Below are 20,960 nucleotides of genomic sequence, written 5' to 3'. Positions count from 1 at the left end.
GAACGAATATACTAAATTATATTGAAATTGAAGTATGCAGTCTTAAGATATTGCGTTTATTTCATTAATATGCAAATTTCTCTAATTAAACATTAACAGATCTGGCTCAAAACCTAATCAGGTCTAGCTATTACCCTAAAGATTATATATCCCAAATTTCATTACAATTGAGCCAGCCGATTTTTAGAAAATGATGACACAGACAGACAGACAGACAGACAGACAGACGGACGGACAGACACACCTTCCCCTTTTAATACCTCCCGTACCCTTACGGGAGGTAAAAATAGCAAAAGACAACGGAAATTAATATTCAATTTACTTCATATAATTTTATTTCCAACTGTAAACAAAATTTCAAAGGTACATTTGTATACAGTGCATAGGGCCCTATGGAAAACTAAAATTCAGTCAATTATTTCTTTGATGAAAAATACTTAATTCAAATATGAAAAAAACAGGAATTTGAAGTGTATGCTGTTTTGAAGTTTGTCAAATTAGGAAGGACTCTTCCTTTCCATAGATTTGACTCAAGATAAATTTTCCATCTATCTAACCTGAAACTGGATACAGGAAAACTTAATAATTTCCTCTAAGTTAACAATAAAACGTCAACTCATTTACAAATTAACCTTGAAATGTGAGTAGTCCTATGTGAACTCTTACTATCACAGCCTGAAAGAGCCAGGCACAGGGAGCTCAGGCTCAGTTAGTTTTGTTTACAAATACAAACAAACAAACAACAAACACACAAATACTACCCCATATAGTTACCAATGGATCTCCATTGGTGACTTCTTCTTTTTTTCTTCTTTTTTTTTTTTTTTTTGGGGGGGGGGGGGTGTTTAGTGTTTGTTGTTTATTCATGTATTTATCTACTCATGTATCGATTTATTTGTTTATGTTTTTGTTTATTTACTTATTTGTTTGTTTGTGATTATTTGTTTGTATTTGTAAACAAAACTAACTGAGCCTGAGCTCCCTGTGATCCAGGCACTACTTCCGCTTTTATAATGTGTTTCTACAGTTGCCGTCCAAAAATGGGGTAGCGAGTGGTTACGGAAGTGGACCAACAGCTGGGCCTTTCAGACTAAATATTACTTATCAGAAAAGATTATTGCGCTACACCCACTAGTATAGTAGTAGTATTGGTTCAAATTTTTATAGGCAAAATTTAAAAACTGCATCGTGATATATTAACATAAATACTGGTGATCATGATGGCACTCAAAGTCTACAACTTTTAGTAAAATATGGTTAATCACAACATTCTGTTTATGTTTTTGTAAACATGAAAACTTCTAAATCTATAGTGCGCTGAGGTCTTCTCAAACCGCCCTGAATTGGTCCAGATATAAAACATCTACATTGTACATTGTATACTACACAAGGTATGTTTCCTGAAACCATCCCAAGTGTAAAAGACACCTACCGTATATTAAGTCTCCTGAAACCATCCTGACTTAGTACACCTACAGGAAATCTCCTGAAAGCACCCTGGCTTAGGAAATCGACAGGTGATCTCCTGAAACCATCCTGACTTACGACACCTACAGGAGGTCTCCTAAAATCTCCTGACTTAGTAAACTTACAAGAGGTCTACTGAAATCATCCTGACTTAGGACATCTACAGGATATCTCCTGAAATCATCCTGACTTAGGACATCTACAGGAGGTCTACTGAAACCATCCTGACTTAGGACACCTACCGGTACAGGAGGTCTACTGAAATCATCCTGACTTAGGACACCTACAGGATATCTCCTGAAATCATCCTGACTTAGGACATCTACAGGAAGTCTCCTGAAACCATCCTGACTTAGGACACCTACAGAAGGTCTCTTGAAACCAACCTGGATCTGCCCTGGATTAGTTCCATTTGTAGGCATGTATAAGTACATTTAGCATTATACAATGCAAACCTGCTTTAAGATGCCTAATGTTGGACACCTAAATACACACTGGGCTGCTGTATTAGGGAGACAGTGATGCAGAAAAGATTGTAGGTAAACCCTGTTTTCCCAAAACTTGACAAGATTTAGACTAACAGATACATAAAAACAACCAATCATCCTGGCACAACTCTGGAATATGTAAGAATAATTGAAAATCATTTTATTTCCGACAGTAAAAAAGCTGGAATTCCCTGGAAATAGTTAATCAGGTAAGTAAATATTGGAATAAATATGATGTGAACTTAAAGGGACACAAGCTGAGTTTTCATTTTTTGGGATGTAATTTTTTTCTGCATTTTAAAAAAAGTACTCACAGTATTCTACTTACTAATGTATTTGACTGAACTCAAACCTGGTATGACATAACTTATCAATGATTCAATGATATAATTACTTATATAATATGCATAAAAATATACAAGAACTCTCCTTATCATGCAATCAACTTCTAACAAGGTCAAAACACAAATTGTAATGTCATAGAAAGTGTGCATTGACATTAACATTACAATAGAAGAGTTTAAAGGAAGTTTTTGTAAGTATTTTCACTTTGAGTAAACAGGTTATAAACTCAGCTTGTGTCACTTTAAATAAGATGTCAATCATTCATCAGTAACATATCGTCTATCCTTAATATCTTTTACAACCCATAACACTAAAGTAAAGCACTTTCTGTATGTACCACAATCGTTTATAGCATACATATCTGTTTCATTTGCTAATCGACTACATTACAAAGACCACACGCTATGCTTGTAAATAAACACCAATTCAAACAGTATACTAATACACCTGATATGAATGCTATAAATGAGTGTAGCACACAGAGAAAGTGCTTTACTTCGGTATTACTTGTTGTACCACATTCATAATGTTTCTCATCATGCTATCCTTGCAATGTCGTCCTATAGTACAGTAAGTACAATAGTAACTTTGACAAAGCTGATCATACCTTGAATCAACAACAGTTTTACTTCCATTTTCATTCTGTGCAAACCCTTTCAAGGCAATAAAATGTAACCTCTATTTATGTAGCATGTCTTCACATGGCAAGTCTGATTAGTGCCAACAAACAGTCCAATGCAATAATTTGAATCTTTCTTTAAAATGGCTGTGTCCATTTGTTGTATGTGTTGAGATATAACTTTCCAGATATAAGATGGCACATAAGAACATTTATAATTGGTCAATAGGTTACAGGTCAATAGTACTTTGTAGTCCTGTTAGGGCATGCTACATAAATGAAATTGCAGTATTTTCAATGTCTTGTGTAAAATTTGTGGATTTCAAATGTATTAATAGTTGACTAGAACAAGTAAAATATTACTCAAAGCCTCAAAGGTAATATACATTTCCTAACATGAACTGAATTGTATTCATTTCTTTTAAAGGGGCACAAGCTGAGTTTATACATATTTGGGTGTAGTTTTTTGCTGCTTATTTGAAAGGTACTTGCAGTATTGTACTTACTGAATCCTACTTAAACACCACTTGCAATTGCCAGAACTCAAACCTGGTATCAAGATTTAACCCATAAAAGGTCTGATGATGTAATTTATCATGTCTCAAAAAATATTCAGGAAATCCATCTATGCAATCAACTTTTCTAACCATGTCAGAAGACTAAACTTAATTTTATACCGGTTGAAGCATGTATGAACATTAACAATATACTGTTTAATTACAGTATTTTCACTTGGGTAATATGCTTAGAGACTCAGGTTGTGCCACTTTAATATGAGACACTCTAAGACAATGATAAATTACATTATGTATTAGCAAATTAATTATCATCCTTGTATTTTAACAAAAATGATTTTTCCACGGCCCATTGAAAATATTTCTCAGTTTATTAGCTGACTTATATTAAGAACTTTGTTTTAAAAAGCATACTTAAGTATACAATTTTATAACATTTCAACGTTTTTGAAATTTATGTTTTCTAGTCAAATTTACCATCTACAATGATATATTAGGTAACCTAATCTAATCCAATCTAATAAAATCTATTCTACCTAATTCAGTTATCAAGAATGTTATGTTTGCATCATCTTTTTCTTGGGGTCATGTATGTATCTTTTGAAGTTCAAAGTGATATGAATTGCCTGGTGTTCTGTAGATGTCTCATCTCCCCCAGCATCGCCAGCTGCTGATGTATCTGAAACAAAGAGATAATGACAAGTTATGTTTCACTCAAAACAATCAATTCCATGATTTGCATAGGTATATCAATATTGTATATCATTTTTCACATTATTAGCATTAATGCTAAAACTGTTACCTAGACACATTTTCTGCTAAAGTCTGAGAAAGCTGGTAACAGCAGGGGGCATCGGGAAAGTTGGTAACAGCACGGGGAAAGTTGGTAACAGCAGGGGGAAAGTTGGTAACAGCAGGGGGAAAGCTGGTAACAGCACGGGGAAAGCTGGTAACAGCACGGGGAAAGCTGGTAACAGCATGGGGAAAGTTGGTAAAACTTTAATAGATTTCCATACCTTGCATTAAGATTTTGGTAGGGAACTCTGGGAAATCACTTTGGGCGCTGTAGTATATTTACTAACTTAGTATGTCATGGGGTATGTACAACAGTTTGAATCAGTGTCTGTCTCTAAATAAAAGGTTGAGGGGTCAGCCAACAGCTTTAATAGAGTACACTGTATCATTGTATTTATGGCAAAAGCTGTTATTTTACTTTTAGACTAATTTAATCTAATGTGAGAGAGAGAGAGAGAGAGAGAGTGAGATAGAGAGAGAGAGAGAGAGAGAGAGACAGAGAGAGACAGAGACAGAGAGACAGAGAGAGAGAGAGAGACAGAGAGAGAGAGACAGAGAGAGAGAGAGAGAGAGAGAGACAGAGAGAGACAGAGAGAGAGAGAGAGAGAGAGACTCACATGTACAATAGTCATGCATATATCTGCAATTTTATAGTCAGACACACAGACAGACAGACAGACAGACAGACAGACAGACAGACAGACACAAACACACAGACAGAGACACACACATCTCTTACCTGGCTGGGGTGTCTGTTTTCCTTTACCTTTCTTCTTACCAGTAGAGGATAATAACTTTTTAGTGTCAGCCTTTAGTCCATCTGGATGGTATAGAGTATATTAATATAAAGATTTCCACGCTTTAAACCGGTCAAAATGTACTATTAATAATACTCAAAATGTGGCACACGCTTTAATCTTTCTATACTTCAACACTTGATAAAATCACTTTCAATAACTTCAAAATGGCAGGGCAGGTTATTCATATCAGTATTATTGTAGACACTTTTCATCAAGTCTAGATGTATTTGTTTTTAGGTGTCTATTTTGTATGACAAATATGGCCACCATTTGGTCACCTTTCCAAGGTTATGAATTTATAGGACATGCCTACACCTTGTAGTATGTCAACCATTTATTGGCATCGATATGGCTGCACACAGATACATGCATGGACAGATAGATTGACAGAATCCACCACAAGAGTCTAAATATATGCTGTTTGGCATAGTCCCTCCAGGTTACAGATAGAATAACAGAATCCTTTCTATACGGTGATATATATGCTGTTTGACATCGCCTACTCAAGGTGATGCCCTTCGACGTTAAAAACACATCTGAAAGCTCACTCACTTGAAATATGTAGCTAAAAGTGGCCACTGTGAAACCCTTGAAAGAGTTCTATTGAGTGGATAGGAAAGTATTTTCAAGTATATTAATTTATAATTATGAACAACATGTTCGAAACTAATCAGTGTGAACAACACCATTATGATGTAAAGAATTACAAAGAATTACTGGTATGCTATTTACATGTATACAACACTAGAAACTAAACAACTTACCTGGTATTCTAACTTTGTACTTGCCACTCTGGCCAAAGCCACCTTCTATTATACCAGTTTCACCAGTTGAGAGGTTAACTTTCAAACCAACAAACAGTTGTATGTTTGTTTCTTTTTTGAAAAGTGCTCTACCAATAATATTGTAGTCATCAAGCATCTAGAACAGTAGATGAAAGTAAAGTTACTACATGTATTTGGTTTTATTTAAACTTGGTCTGATTTTATAGCATACTTAATTTACATATTTGAAGATAGACAAATGGTTGTTGATTTGTATACTGTTATGACATCATATGGTGCTTAATTATGTAATTTAATAGTGGTTAGATAGTGTTTCATTTGAAGATTTCATGATATCATACAATGCTTAATTTGCATATTTGGTTTCATGTGTTCTATTTCAATTATGCTTTTTGGAAATAAGGTATACACAAATGAAAACTGGCTGATTTCAACAAAGTCAACTTGGAAGGGTTCCAAAATGTTTGACATGCTTTCGTCTTGTTTAATAGAATACCATCACGTTGGCATATCAGTAGGAGATAAAATGTAAATCACTAGAATTTGTTTTTTAAAGTTCTTTTGCACATACCCTTTCAGCAATTCCTTCTCTTGATTTGTTTTTGAATATTTTCAGTTTTGGCAAGATGGTTTCATGATAATTCTGCAAGATAAATCACATGATAAATTAACTTATTAGTTGGACAACTGGTATACTGTGAAAATACAAAATAGAACTCTGCATGTATCATCGACAGAGAACAGGACAGGTCAGCCAGGTATATTTGAGAATCATTCTACATTGGAAGACAAGGGAGTAACATCATGAACAGGGACAAAGGCTCATACCAATTGCAGCATTCCTATGACCACATCATTGTCCATACGTCACCTAGCAATAGAGCCAACAAATGGATAGTTTGACAAAGCTTGCCAACCTTAATATGTATTTCTTATAGGTGAAATATTACTTGCAGATAATTAGAACTCATGATCATTTAAACTGTTTACCACACAAATGTTCAAAGTCACTTAACATAGAAGAAATCTTTCGCAAAGTATGTTTTTTCAAGATCTTGGCAAAACTAGGTTATTAATAAAAAAAAATGTTTTCTTTGAAATGAGTAGAATGAGAGGCAATGTTCATGTGTGTGAAGGCTAGTAGTTGGCAAAAACAATCACCTACGTCTACTTTTCCAATTTTTTCAATATGTTATCAGCAAATATTTGTAACTCTCCAAGGACTTATAAGCTAATGTTAGCAGAAGTAAGGTGCTCTCATGATAGGAACTTGTCAAGCAAAATATTATCAGAAGTTTACGATGACAGACATGCACACACATTTTTGAACTCATAAGTAACTATGAATGATCACCAGCACTATTTCAGTTTGAAATTTTGTGAGTTCAAACATCTAAACTCATCCTATCTGAGGTGTTGTCTGTAGTGAAGTTTGGAATTTTCAGGGCCTTCATATGGAAAATAAATGATCACTTTAGGTAGAAAATGGTGTATACTAATTTGCCTCATTAGCATATCAACTACCTATGAATTCTTATTGCCACTAGTACATATATAATATTGAATGAACTAAAATATTGAAATAGTTGAGCACTGCAAACTCACCTTGTCTGAGATGGAGTATACCAACTGACCATAGAAAGCCAATCTACACATATTAGCATGTAAATCTTTTGTTAGGGAAATATACTTTTTGATAGGACTGTAGTCTTATGGACCAACCATACATTTGTCATAAAGTTAGGGATGTTTAGCCCAATCGGCCATACTCTCATCATCAAATTAGAGGTTCCAGTCCAACCAGCCATATTATGTTCAACAAGTTAGGGAGTTCAGGTTACAATGAGGGTTATGACTGGATAAAGTTGGACCCCTTAGCATTAAAGAGATTGCAAATGTAGCTAACTGGATTTGTATTCAGCAAATACAATAATTTATCTAGACTCAATGATAATGTATCTATATATGCCAAAAGCAATGCCATTTTCATGACAGTTGAAATTTTGTGACTCAAAATACAGGAAAAACAATAAAATTTACCAGCTACTCCAACCTGTACAAATAAAAACATGGTCATTAACACAAGTGTGTGAAGTTTGAAAGGATATGAATATCTGTGTCTAGTTTTGAGCCAATAAGAAGCGAACTATCTGCACAGGTGATAGGTTTTTCAAATTCAATGAGAGCATACTGCTGATTGGGTAGAGGTGACTTTGTAGCTTCATCTGATTGGCTGGCATTTTCTTTGTCACTATCACTCTTCTTGGCTGCTGACTGCTTACTTTGTAACTCCTCTTGATAGATGTATTCTTGATCAAAGTTAAAACCTGGAAAGAAACAGAGGTAGCCGTGTAGATTATTCCTGAACTTTTAAAATTCATGACAGAATATAACTAAAATAGTTCAATATTGGAGATTTAAATAAAAAACTTACATTTAAAGATTATACCGTAAATATCCTATGGAATTTAGGAATGAAATATTCTTTGTTCTAACCTGGTAGCTGGAGTTTGCATGCATGTTCAATATGTGTATACATTTTCAAGCTAGACAAAATTGTTTGGTTTTTAGGTAAATACAAAAATGTTTGCTACCTATAACACATTGGTAAGTCAGAAACTGAATTTAAAATAAATGTCTACTGAGGTGTGACTATGAATAGAGGCTGGTTCCAAACCTTAATGTTAGTACCGGTAGTACGGTTACAGTTTTGATGCATCATTGCATACACAAATAAATTAAAAAAAAAAAAAAATTTATGATCAACAAACAGTTAAGCTTTTAAGCCATTGAAGTGTTTTGTGTAAACATTTTTTTTTGAAAATGCATCCTTGGAAATATTTTATTTTATTCCTACTGACAATCACTACTATAAATTAACAGGAAACTCAGTTTAAGGGAAAGTCCGGTCAAGTTTGTTTGTCTTTAGTACACTTGTATTGATTACCACTATCAACTTAAATATGATTTTGGGTAGGAAGATAGCACTTTGGTAACTTACAATTGAAATCTTGCAAAAAAGCATTACAACACTGAGTGTATCTGCCGCCATTTTGGACACTATTTTTATTTGTTGAAACAAAAAGATTTGGGTATTCGTGATATGAACACCAAAGGTTTTCCCATAAACCCTTGCAGGAAATCCACAAAATAGCTGAACACATGTCAAGTGCAGTATTGCTTCTTTTCATTTTTCAAAGTTGAGCAAGTTACCAATGTATCATTTTATCACCTCAAATCATATGTGAGTTGATAGCAGTAATCAATACAAGTGTACTAAAGACAGAAATAAGTCTGACTGGACATTCCTTTAACTAATCATATACATGTGAATATGTTTAGTATCTGTCATATTTCATTACCTGAATCACTTGTAACTGAATCTTCTTTCTCCGAGTTAGGACTGAAGAAAGACACTCTTCCCATCACTGTTGCATGTCCAGTGGTAACTGAAATGAAAATAACAATTTAAGGAATATTAAAGGTTCGTCCATGCTTCAACTTACAATCTCAGCTTTTGTTGTTACTTGACTGGTAGATTCTCCATTGTGTAATCATTCACAGTGTTTAGCTAACATTTAAAGGGGAATGCCACTCCAGGACATAAAGGTATTTTCACAACTTTGGGTTCTGAATAATTCTTAGATGAACACTGAATATTCATGACTATTTACCTGAAAGAAATCTCCTGTTATGTCCTCTCTCTGTTATCTTAATACAGAGGGCCCTGGAGAAGACTAGCATTTAGCCTACTGGCTAATCAGTATGATTGTTAATTTTTTTTTAAATACAGTTTCCATAAGATAAACAAATATAAATAAATAGGTAAATTAGTAAATTTATAATAAACAAAACTAAATGAAGCACTATGATTCATAAACAAGTTCTCTTCTTCCACTTTTGATTGAGAAATAGACATGTTTCAAATAAATCACTTGTCCTTCAGTGATCAAAATCAAACAGTACCCCTCGTCACTACTCACTTCCAGTAAATTATGACACTGTATATAAATATATTCCAACCGACTAATCTCATTCTTATAATTATTGTAAAGGGATAAAGGCAAGGACAGATAGAGAATGATACTCACTGTGAAATTTAGCTTTTGTTGAAATACTTGCTTTATAATAACCTATTTTCTTGACATCAATAATTCCAGCTGAAAGGACAAAATCACGACAAATAAATCAGCACCAAATGTGGCTACTTTGAAGCCTTTAAAAAACAGTAACTACACAAAGTGTTAGTTATGTGATGCATGGTGAACTGTATGTTGACAGCTCCTTGAGGTGATTTGTACAGGGTAATTCAAAACAAAACAAGACAATACTTTAAACTTTCTACTCTAGACAGTCATTAGATAAATCGGTATTAAACAGAGTTCTCACAATGTCTTCATTGAGTGGTGGGTTCTTCAGAAAGTTGACCCATTATAAAGTAATGATTTTTTTCCACAGTCTAAATACAAAGACAGCATTCATACATAAAGCTACTAACTACTGTATGAGACTCAACACAATGAACTTCTTTCCTGCATTCTGTTGACCAAAAAGCAATTAATTGATAAGTAAACTTACCAAGTATGGTTGGTAGGGCACCAGGACTGCACACCATGCCCCTCTCTAGCTGCTTAGGATCAAACTGTGTTACACAAATACCTGCTCTATCACCTTGCATGACAGAGTTGACTGGCTTCCTAAACATTTGAATAGATTTTACTTTCTTTGTCATCTTCAAGGCTGTGATTTCTATGTTCTAATAACAAAAAGAAGAAATTATATATAAGTTTTTATGTACGTGTATGAGCATAAAGGATGGTAGTGTGTCAGGATTTCATAATTTCTGTTTTAGCCAAGTAACTTGTACACTGTATGAGTATGGTGATATGGATACTTTTCTTAGCTAGGGATCTGAATACTCTTTTAGCAAGATCTTGTTTCAGATAATCTTTCATTTTACACCTGAGTTTTGTGAAGAACAATTTTTGATGTTGTTTTGAGAGAATTTATCATATATCACATCACACAAGTTTAATAATGTGTATGTGTGACTGTCTGTCTGTTCATAGTGTGTATGTGGGACTGTCTGTCTGTCTGTCTGTCTTTCTGTCTGTCTGTCTGTCTGTCTGTTTCTCTCTCTCTCTCTCTCTCTCTCTCTCTCTCTCTCTCTCTCTCTCTCTCTCTCTCTCTCTCTCTCTCTCTCTCTCTCTCTCTCTCTCTCTCTCTCTCTCTCTCTCTCTCTCTCTCTCTCTCTCTCTCTCTCTCTCTCTCTCTCTCCATCAAGATTTTAACCTCTTATAATACTCATCAAAGATAGAATCAAAAACTAATTAACAAGAAAAAATTCTTGTTTACATGTAATTAAACATTTTTCGGTACATCTATCGATTATTGTTTAATGAACAAAAAAATCTCCAGCTATTGGTGTGCTGGTGAAGAATGCTACAACTCACATCATTGACTGCAATACTTCCACTTAGTACTGTTCCTGTCATTACTGTGCCTTGTCCTCTAATAGAGAAGCAGTGATCCACAGCATAAATGAATGGACCATTGGTATCTCTCTTTGGTAAGTAAGATTGCCTTTTCAACTCCTGAAATGGAAAGAATACATTATCTCATTGTAACCAGATGACCTGACCAGTGACCTATGCACTACCTCTCTCATTAACAAACAGAAGTAAGAGGTGTTTTCTTATAATTCTAAAGTGATGAATAGATCATAAAAAGTGACCTGCACAATAACCCTTTTATTCCACAAGTAGTAGTAGTCACACCACGTATATGATGAAGGAGTGTGTACCTGTATCCAATTGTTCAGTCTCCTACTTTCCTAATAATGGATAGGTACAATATTTCAATACACTAACCTCTGACCTTAAAAAGCAACCTTACAAAATTTGCATAATGTATTTAGCAAAGAATATTAACTTTTATAAATTTTCTGTATATTTTCCTATTTTCTGTACCTCTACAAGTGTGTTGACTCCTTCAGCCTCAGATTCTGGTGCTTCTGGCCCACCTGGCTTTGCTGCTACAGGGATAACAACTGAATCAGCAAAGCGTGTGTTTTCCAGTGTTTTCAACATCCTTTTAGTCATCTGCAAATAAAATACAACACCACTACTATTATTCCTTACTCTACAGTAAGACCATAGACCCTGTGGAGGGTCTATGGTAAGACAGTATATCTGAAAACAAATGTACAACACCACCACAACTGTTATTCCTTACTATACAGTAAGACAGTATATCTGAAAACAAGTGTACACCACCACCACTGTTATTCCTTACTCTACAGTAAGACATAGGACAATGTTTACAGTGCTTCTTGGCAAGGTTGACAGTACAGCCCAAGAATTTTGTTCTGATTTGCTACCCCTGTGTCAGCCTAATACCTGGTCTGTAGCATTGGATTGTTAAGTTTTAAATAAGTTACCACTAAAATGCTATTTAACAAATTATAATCATATAACATGTATTAACAGTATTATGTATATAAACACATTAATAGTTAATTCGCAATTTGCATAAGACTGAATTATTAGCTTGCAACAATATTATGTATATATCAGTATACGAGTTATTGATTACAGGGGAACACCACTTAAGGCATTTTCAGACACTTTGGGTTCTGGAGAATCAAATGATTCATTTCATGATTTGACATCACATACATTTCATGCCATTGCCAAGAAACATCAATTTGAATTTTATGTCACATAATCACATTCATTGTTTTGTAACAGTCATAGCAGTGATCCCGAGTGTTGCATCTTGGGAGTAAGTAGACATGCATATAATGTATTAGATAAACAATAAATATTCAAGATTCCTAGGTGCTTATTACTTTCAGATAAATATTCATGAATATTTGTTGTCCATCTAATACATATGCATGTATGTATGTTAATTCCCATGAGGTTGTGTGGGATCACTGGGACAGAGAACATGAAGCAACTTTCAATTGGGTGTTTCTTAGCCATCACACAAAATTTATGCAAAGTTATATTATAAAATGACTCTCCAGAACCTACATGTAAAGTTTATAAAAATACCTTTATTTCTTGGAGTGGCATTCCCCTTTAATCAATTAAAACCATAACAAAATTGTCCATGGCACAAAATGGCTGACTTTAGATTTACGTTGTGTGTTTGTAGTTTTTATATTCTGTTACCCCAACAACACCATTTGTTTTGTCTATTAGTTTTTTCATTAATTTACAATCTTTAGGCATTCAAATCAGTTTGCACAAAAAAACCAAGAATTCACAGATTCCGTGGTAAAAATAAAGAGAGTGAAAACAAGATCTCTATGATGATGCTGTGTATGGGGAGGTGATTTATACAGATTACACACAATGTCCTTTATATACCCCTATCATGTTAAGTTAAACAATTTTTCCTTAAAATAAACTACATGTTATGAATTCAGTTCATTAATTATACTAGTATCACATGTTTTGTCATGGTTTGGTAACCCTGGTAACAGGTTAGGGTAATCAAATAACTGGAGAGATTTATTTCCATTCATCGTACAATAGTAAATTTGGTATGGAACCCCATTAAAACACGTTGGGAACGCTGGTAGATTTTACCTACTTTAAGCCATCCCTCACTAAGTTACTAAATATACAATGGTAAATATCTTGTTTATGGACACATTTGTTACTAATTTACCATTCCAAAATAACTAAAGAGAAGAAAAAAACATACAGAATCAGAAAATATGAGGTTAAGTGTTTATCACCACTTTTACATAACACTGTTTTATAGCTTATCTACAACTAAGACAAGGAAACCTATAAATCATTATACATTGTAACTCTTGTAAAATATTATTTGTAATTTTAGCATCAAAATCACATTTCCCTTTCCTGATATCACATCCTGACATAAACAGACTTCCTGGTACATGTACATTACTCAACAACTCAAAGGAAGATGACTACATGGTCATTTTAACTCTGCTAGTAACAATTTCATGGTTACATGTGTTATACTTAGTTCATTTTATTTCCTGCTGACAAACCAGACAATTCTGGAAAGACTGAAAAAAAGGTTGGGCCTATGTTACTTTTTGTTTGTCTAGATACTAGGCTTGAAATGAAATGTTTTCTTTGGTAGTCCTAGTGGGCTACCAATTTCAGAAAGTGGTAGCCTAACATCAATAGTCCCACATTCCTGAACTGAGAACAGAGTTCCTCTATTGGAAATATGTGTGCTGTTGAAATATTTTCAAATCAGTAAATCTTCCATCCTTGAATCATGGCATAATCAGTGGTAGTCTGAGTGGGCTACCAGCTGCAAATTATGGTAGCCCCATGACAAAAATTGGTAGTCTGTGGACACGGGACTACTGTTAATTTCGAGCCCCTGTGATGTTATGCTAGGTATCAAATTACCTCTTGAGAGATCATGAGATTTGATAACACTAGACTAGACCTATGCTGGGTATTCTAGTCAGTTTTGTAACATAACCGATATGGAGGTAACGGCCTAGTCATGTTAGGGTTATGGCACAGCACAGTCTATGTTGATATAGGCTTTATCCAATGCCACATTGGTATCACATTTGGCACAGTATCATTCAATTTGTGTACGTTTCCTGTGGACTGTATGCACTGTGAATAACCTGATAAAGAAAGGGCTAAAATATATCACCCACAATTCAGTTTTAGTTGATAATGATGATGTCAGAGAACATTTACGAGGCCATAGTTCAAGAAAAGGTCAAGGTTAAATAAAGTGTTGATACCCCGGTATCACAAAATTCACTTCCTATAATATTGTATTTATGAGTGTTGTAGACTATAATTTTGCCTCTATGTATTAGTTGTCTAATATTTTCAAGCAAAATGAGCCTTTACATGACAAAGATATGGCTATGCATACACTAGCATGGAAGGAATGATTGAAGTAGTCTCCTTCCACAATAAGTGCTGTATTGACAATAAAGGTATATGGAGGTACAACTACCGAGACTTTTAGTGAAGATGACACTAATGTTAACATATTGACATTACTTGTCCTTCAAAGTTTTCAAATTTGGTCATTTCACTTTCATTCAGTGTACATTATTATGTACTACCATGCTATAGATAACACATTGTAGTTGCCCCTTCAACTAAACCGTGGCACTGGGGTGGGATTAAAAGACCTGTACATGTATCATTCATTCATTCAATCATTCAATCGATGAATCATACAATCAATCAATCAATCAGTCAATCAAATTTCTATAGCACTAAACTCCAGAGCAATGTTCTGTTCAGTAGCACTGAATGGCTAGAGCACATTATAGGCTTTGGGGAACAAATTTGGGTCTTCTTTTTTGTTTTGAAATAATCCATGCTGAAGGCTTGGCAAATGTCAAGAGAAGAAAGAGTTCCATAGTTTGGGGGCGACATACAAGAATGAGTGATATCCATAGGTGATTTGTTGTAAGCAGATTCTTGTTTGTACCTAATCTCTCAGGGTTTAAAGGCCCATGAATCAGTCCTAAATTCTCACATTCATGCTATCTCATTAAAGCCTTCATTTTGATTTGAATAAAATCATTATTTTGTTCAGAATCAACTTTTTCAATAACTTTGTCAAACATCGTTGTTTTCTCATTCAAATCTTAATCAGAGTCCAACACAAGTCTTTAAAATGAATATAACTTAGACACATTGTCAACATATTGACAGCTGTTGTCCTTCAAAGTTTATACTTTGGTCAGCTAACACCCACACAGTGTATATATGCCTCTGATATCAGCTGTACTGTAGTCATGGAGGTAGATAACAATGTCATGCCATAGATAAGATTGTGGTCATTATAGATAAAATTTGGTACACACACTTCACACACCCAGTATCTTCATAGTTACAATACTATGACACAGGTTATTTTCCCTACTGAATTCTCAACGTGATGAAATAATTCAATACTATCTAGTCTGAGCAATTATATGATTGTGCTTGGGTCATTTTTATCGACTATCCATCTCCCTATATTGCAATTGGAAAACTTCTTTTTCTTTTTTTCTTTACATTTATATGCATATGTCACATTAAAGTGGCACAACTAAGCTGACTTTATAAGCTATTTAACTTGAATGAAAAACCACATACATGTACATGCTATACATGCTGTATAGATGACCATCGACACATACTAATACTTTGGCATGCAGTGTTTTCGTTAGGGTGGTAAGCAGGTAAAATCTACTTGAGTTTCCAATCATTTTACTGGGGTTCCCCACCAAATTTATGGTACTAATACTACTATGTATTGAAGGTACATTTGTACGCCAGATTTCCCCTTCTGCTACCAGGGTTCTCAAACCTTACCAAAAACACTGGCATGGTACTGATATCATATTCTGGCATTGTTAGGGTTTTGTCACTTCTTGTATTTGACTCAAAAAAAACAAGGCCCCTTAGATCATTTGTTTTATATTTGGTTGAACAAGGCCCCTTAGATTATTTGTTTTATCTTTGGTTGAACATAGCGGAATAATAGCTATAAATTGCAGCTCAAACAATACAAAGAAATATTCCCAACCTTTTCAATTTGTTGTTTCTTCTTCTCTGGAGGTAGGAGATCTACTTTGTTCAAGACCACCACCATCTTCTGACAAGTAATCTCTCCAATGACCAAACACTGAAATACAGACATACTGAACAACTTGAGTAGTGCAATTTATGGGCCCTTTCTGCCATAAAACCTCAGTTCGCAAAACCCATATTCAGGCCATAAAGATTATTATCAATACTTTTACATGTAAGACTAACTATAAATATATTATGGAATTGAAAATTAGAAATATTATGAAAAAAACTATACACTGGTAGAAATTCAACTGTTGTAGACTCATGAGTACTAAATTTTAACAAATTCTCACAATTTGATAAGCGAAGGGCTTTCAACTGCAAAGTCTTGTTCACTCAATGATAGGTGGCGCTGTTAATGATCATATCACAGCGAAAGCTCTCAGCGTATCAAATTATGTTGTGTGTTGGTTAAAATTTGAGTATTCATGAAAAGACTAATTAAACACAATATGGTCAAAACAGCATTGTGATATTGACTTTAGTATTGCTATACCATATTTCTATTTTATTTTAAATTTCTATCTGAGATTGTAACTTTTTCTGTTTCATGCCACATACTATCATCTGTGCAACTTCTAACAAAGTAACATATTTCACAGTATAGTAAAGAGCAGTGCATGCAGAAAGTTTTACTAAAAGGAACTGAATTTGTTTTTGTAGCATTAGAGGTCAAATTCTCAGATTGTTTCAAGACAAACAACTGTGAATAGAAAGTATGTTTTCATTAATCAAGAACAAAATTCAGAGGTTTGAAGATATCAGATACTGTTTCAAATCTAGCCATAAACGATGCCGACTGGCAACTAACTGTTACTCTCATGACCTGGTGGGCAGCTTCCGGGAAATCAAAGTCTTTGGCTTCTGGGGGATGTATGTTGCAAAGCAGATACTTAAAAGCGGATTGTATGCTCATACTCAGAGAGAAGATGACGTACCTCAGCAGTCTGTGTCTGTACACCTTTGGTGACATCAACTACCAACATCATCAAATCTATAATTTGTGCACCTGATAAACAAGAATCATACAAAATCATGTCAAGTTGTGAGTCGCAAATTTTATACCAAGCATACTGTATACCTTTCTCAATGATATAGTCACTACTGTAAACCTAGATATTTTCACCACTAGGAACTTTTCAATTTTCATCTTCTAGTTCTCAAAGACTAATTTCTACTAATTACCAGACTGGTACAAAGTGTTCATGTACAATACAAGAAGGCACTTTACGCACTACTTATTTTTGTGTTTTGGTTTTTCTGCAAAATAAAGCAAAATAAATCTTGAGTGAAAATTCCCATGTTTATAGTATTTCTTCTCTGATACTACATGTCTAGTGGTAGACTGTAGGAAAGTTCAGAAACATGCAGTAACTATCCTGACATTTGGTATCTAAGTAGTACATATTTCAATGTTCTTAGGTCAATCATCTCTCGATAAATGCAATATCATTTATCTCATGCTCAAAAAAGAACAAAAAGGTTGACTTATTCTCGCATGCACCTACAGTAATGTATGTGTAGTGTATGGAGCATAAGTCAATGAAGAACTTCAATGATTGTATTTTTCTGCCACACCTTGGGTGTAAAATTTGGAGGTAATGAGTATTGAGAGACTGTGACTTTGTCTATGTTATCCAAGTGACAGACTGATTTATTGTGTGGTAGAAAGTCTCTTCAAGTCAAGTACGAGTTTAGGTACAATGTCCTCATCTTCAAGTTCAATCATCACAGGGTTTATTTTACGAAATGTATATATATAACCTCAAATGGCAAATCTTTGAACCAAATCGCTATTTTGAAAAGAATCTATTAACAAATCAAACACTAAACACTTCACACAGCCATTTTCAATAATACACCAGTCCTGCATAATTGTAAACTATTATGTTCTACATTTATTCTAAAGAAGACTTGGCACGCTTTGATTTGGTGGACAGTGGAATGAAAAGTAGACACTACTTGCAAATAACTCATCCAGTCAGCATGTTCAACAGTTGAATTCAATACAACTGTTATTGACACCTTTCACAACACATGAATATATAAATATGACAATTCGTAAACTATATCAGCCAGACTTATTTCACAGAAAAATGTTTTGCTCATTTTCAGCTAAGATAAATCTATCACTGAAAACATACAACTACAGTTTTCATTCTGATCACATAGTAATTGGTAATGTCTCCAAGAGAGTATTACACCAATAGGAATCTAGGATACACTTAGCAATTATTGAATCCTTTTTTTTGGTTTGGTTCAACATCAGGAGACAGTTGTCAGAGAAGACTTGATTTACCTCCAATGATAGTTCTAATAAGTGAAGCATGTCCAGGACAATCCACCAATGTAAACTGCAATCTGTCATGTTTAATGTCTTTCATATGGTCTGGAATGTCAGTCATGAATGATGAAAAACCTGCCAAAGATAAAGAATAAACAAGGATATACAATAAATGGTGGACAGAAGTAGTGAATTGTAAGAAACCTGCCAAGGATAAACAACAAATAATGTTATACCCTGCATGAACCAAGTTGAACAATAAATATGGAATATATACTCTGGTTGTTCTACATCACAACAATGAGCATCTGTCTACATCACTGGTTCTGCTGTGTTCGAAATATGAGTCAAAACATTCAAAGTTGCTATTACTTTCCCCAGTTTTACTTTTGATATTACTGGCAATGGTTATAATTATATTATTTCCAAATATCTGTCTTCATTCAGCTGGAAAATACTTGTGAACTACAGGTTTTGTCACTAGTGTAACAAGTCTAGTGACTCGTAGTGACAAGGCCCCTTAGGTCACTCATATTTCTATTGGTTGAACAAAGGAAAATATTGGGGAGTACTATTTACATACGCCCAATAAATGCTGGATTCAATAAGGGTAGGTTGACCAGTGCATTGATATACTAGTAATTATAATGAATATCAGAAATTGTACTGTTCACATGATGGCACCCTACTCAAGTACTCCTAACTTTTACTGTGGGTACAGTTTTGCATTATTTACATGTAGTGTGGTACAAATGTTACAAAGCTTTACAGGTCTATACAAGCTAAAACAAATTCAAAACAGTTTCACGATTTTTACAAGATGATCAAGGATGTAAATTCTTGAGATGTACATTTGTACCTATTTTTATGAGTTTCAGGATATTGCCATGGACGCAACCATCTAAACTCCTAAAATATGGAAGCTGGGGGTATTTTCACACACTTGGGTCACTGAATTCCTGGTATTGATATAGCAACTGTTATTTCATTTAATTCCTTCACTCACCTAAATCTAGTGTAATTCCTCTTTCTTTACTCTGTGGATTTTTATCAAAAGATGCTGTGGCAGCAGTCTGACTCAAAGCCTTGGCTGTAATAATGACAAAGAAAAGATGAAGAAATCAGCATTTACTCAGCTGATATGAAATAATAGATCAAGACATTGACTATCTAGTACTGTGATGATGTGACTGTCATCAGGTGTTCATATTTACCCTTGATATGATGTTAACATTAGCAAAACTGCAATGTAAATAAACATACATACATGTTTATGAGAAATAAATAAACCCCTGAACTTAATAATGTATGGTGTAGTACATTGTAGTTGATATTAAACATAGACTCTACAAGATGGGTTTCGTGTAGGGTCTATGATTTAAAATAATACAAATTAGCACATTTTGACCAATAACCTTTAGAACATACATACATACATACATACATACATACATACATACATACATACATACATACATACATACATACATACATACATACATACACATTAAAATTGCCAATTTTCAGCCACATTGAGAAATGAAAAGGAAATAAAAACAGACGTTCTAACTTTTACATAACATGGCCGGAGTGAAAAAAAATATACAAAGAATGGAGTGCAGGAAAAATACATATTCTGTTATTCAAAATTAAATCTGTGCACGTATGACAGATCATGGAGGTATATGGGCGGAATGGACTAGGTGGATCATCACACTTCAACCTTTTTCCCTGGGTCTATGCACGACATTTAAAGGTTTACACATGTATCATGCGCCACCAATGGTGGCCCTGAGTCGAGACGTAGACAGTGCTACTTTTCTTCCCATAAATTTAAATATTGGCCAATAAAACACTTACCCAAAGACGTTTTTCCGCTATCAATATGCCCTAACACACCAACATTGAAGTTCAAAACAGTTGCCATTGTCTTGGTGTTTTAAAATAATACAATGTTTATACAAATCACAGCCTAGCTATAGTTTGCAGGCACTCCACTGCACAGTGCACTGCAGAGTTGATCAGTGGGTACGCCACAGAATCGTACGATCGTACGAGCGGCGAACATCGGCCGGGTTTCCAGATGGTGGTTTCGTCGAGTTTTGCAATGTATCGTTCAGCAATAAAGTAGTGAAAGGAGATCAAGAATGCAGCGGTTAGCAAACTGCGATTCACTAAAATCAATGAATCAGCTATTTACAGGTAACACCTTTCAGAAATCATAATAACGAATCTATTTGCCGTGAGCATACACTAAACAAGCA

The 20,960-nt window shown here is 34.4% G+C and overlaps 1 protein-coding gene across 1 annotated transcript; it reads right to left on the bottom strand.

The window, feature by feature from the left end:
* Window positions 1-1,722: 1,722 nt before the first annotated feature.
* On the bottom strand, window positions 1,723-20,954 carry LOC144433554 (selenocysteine-specific elongation factor-like). Its single transcript, XM_078121873.1, has 16 exons — window positions 20,557-20,954; window positions 19,703-19,786; window positions 18,712-18,831; window positions 17,351-17,421; window positions 16,366-16,464; window positions 11,784-11,915; window positions 11,268-11,408; window positions 10,393-10,570; window positions 9,906-9,974; window positions 9,177-9,263; window positions 7,924-8,141; window positions 7,420-7,479; window positions 6,386-6,457; window positions 5,794-5,950; window positions 4,969-5,049; window positions 1,723-4,113 (listed from the first exon to the last, which is right to left on the bottom strand). The coding sequence occupies exons 1-16, from the start codon at window positions 20,621-20,623 to the stop codon at window positions 3,992-3,994; spliced, it is 1,758 nt and encodes a 585-aa protein (XP_077977999.1). The 5' UTR covers window positions 20,624-20,954; the 3' UTR covers window positions 1,723-3,991.
* Window positions 20,955-20,960: the final 6 nt, after the last annotated feature.

This window comes from Glandiceps talaboti, chromosome 4, assembly GCF_964340395.1.
Source record: "Glandiceps talaboti chromosome 4, keGlaTala1.1, whole genome shotgun sequence".
Classification (NCBI taxonomy): domain Eukaryota; kingdom Metazoa; phylum Hemichordata; class Enteropneusta; family Spengelidae; genus Glandiceps; species Glandiceps talaboti.
Note: the sequence above shows the minus strand (reverse complement) of the source record. Positions and strands in the feature narration are given on the sequence as shown.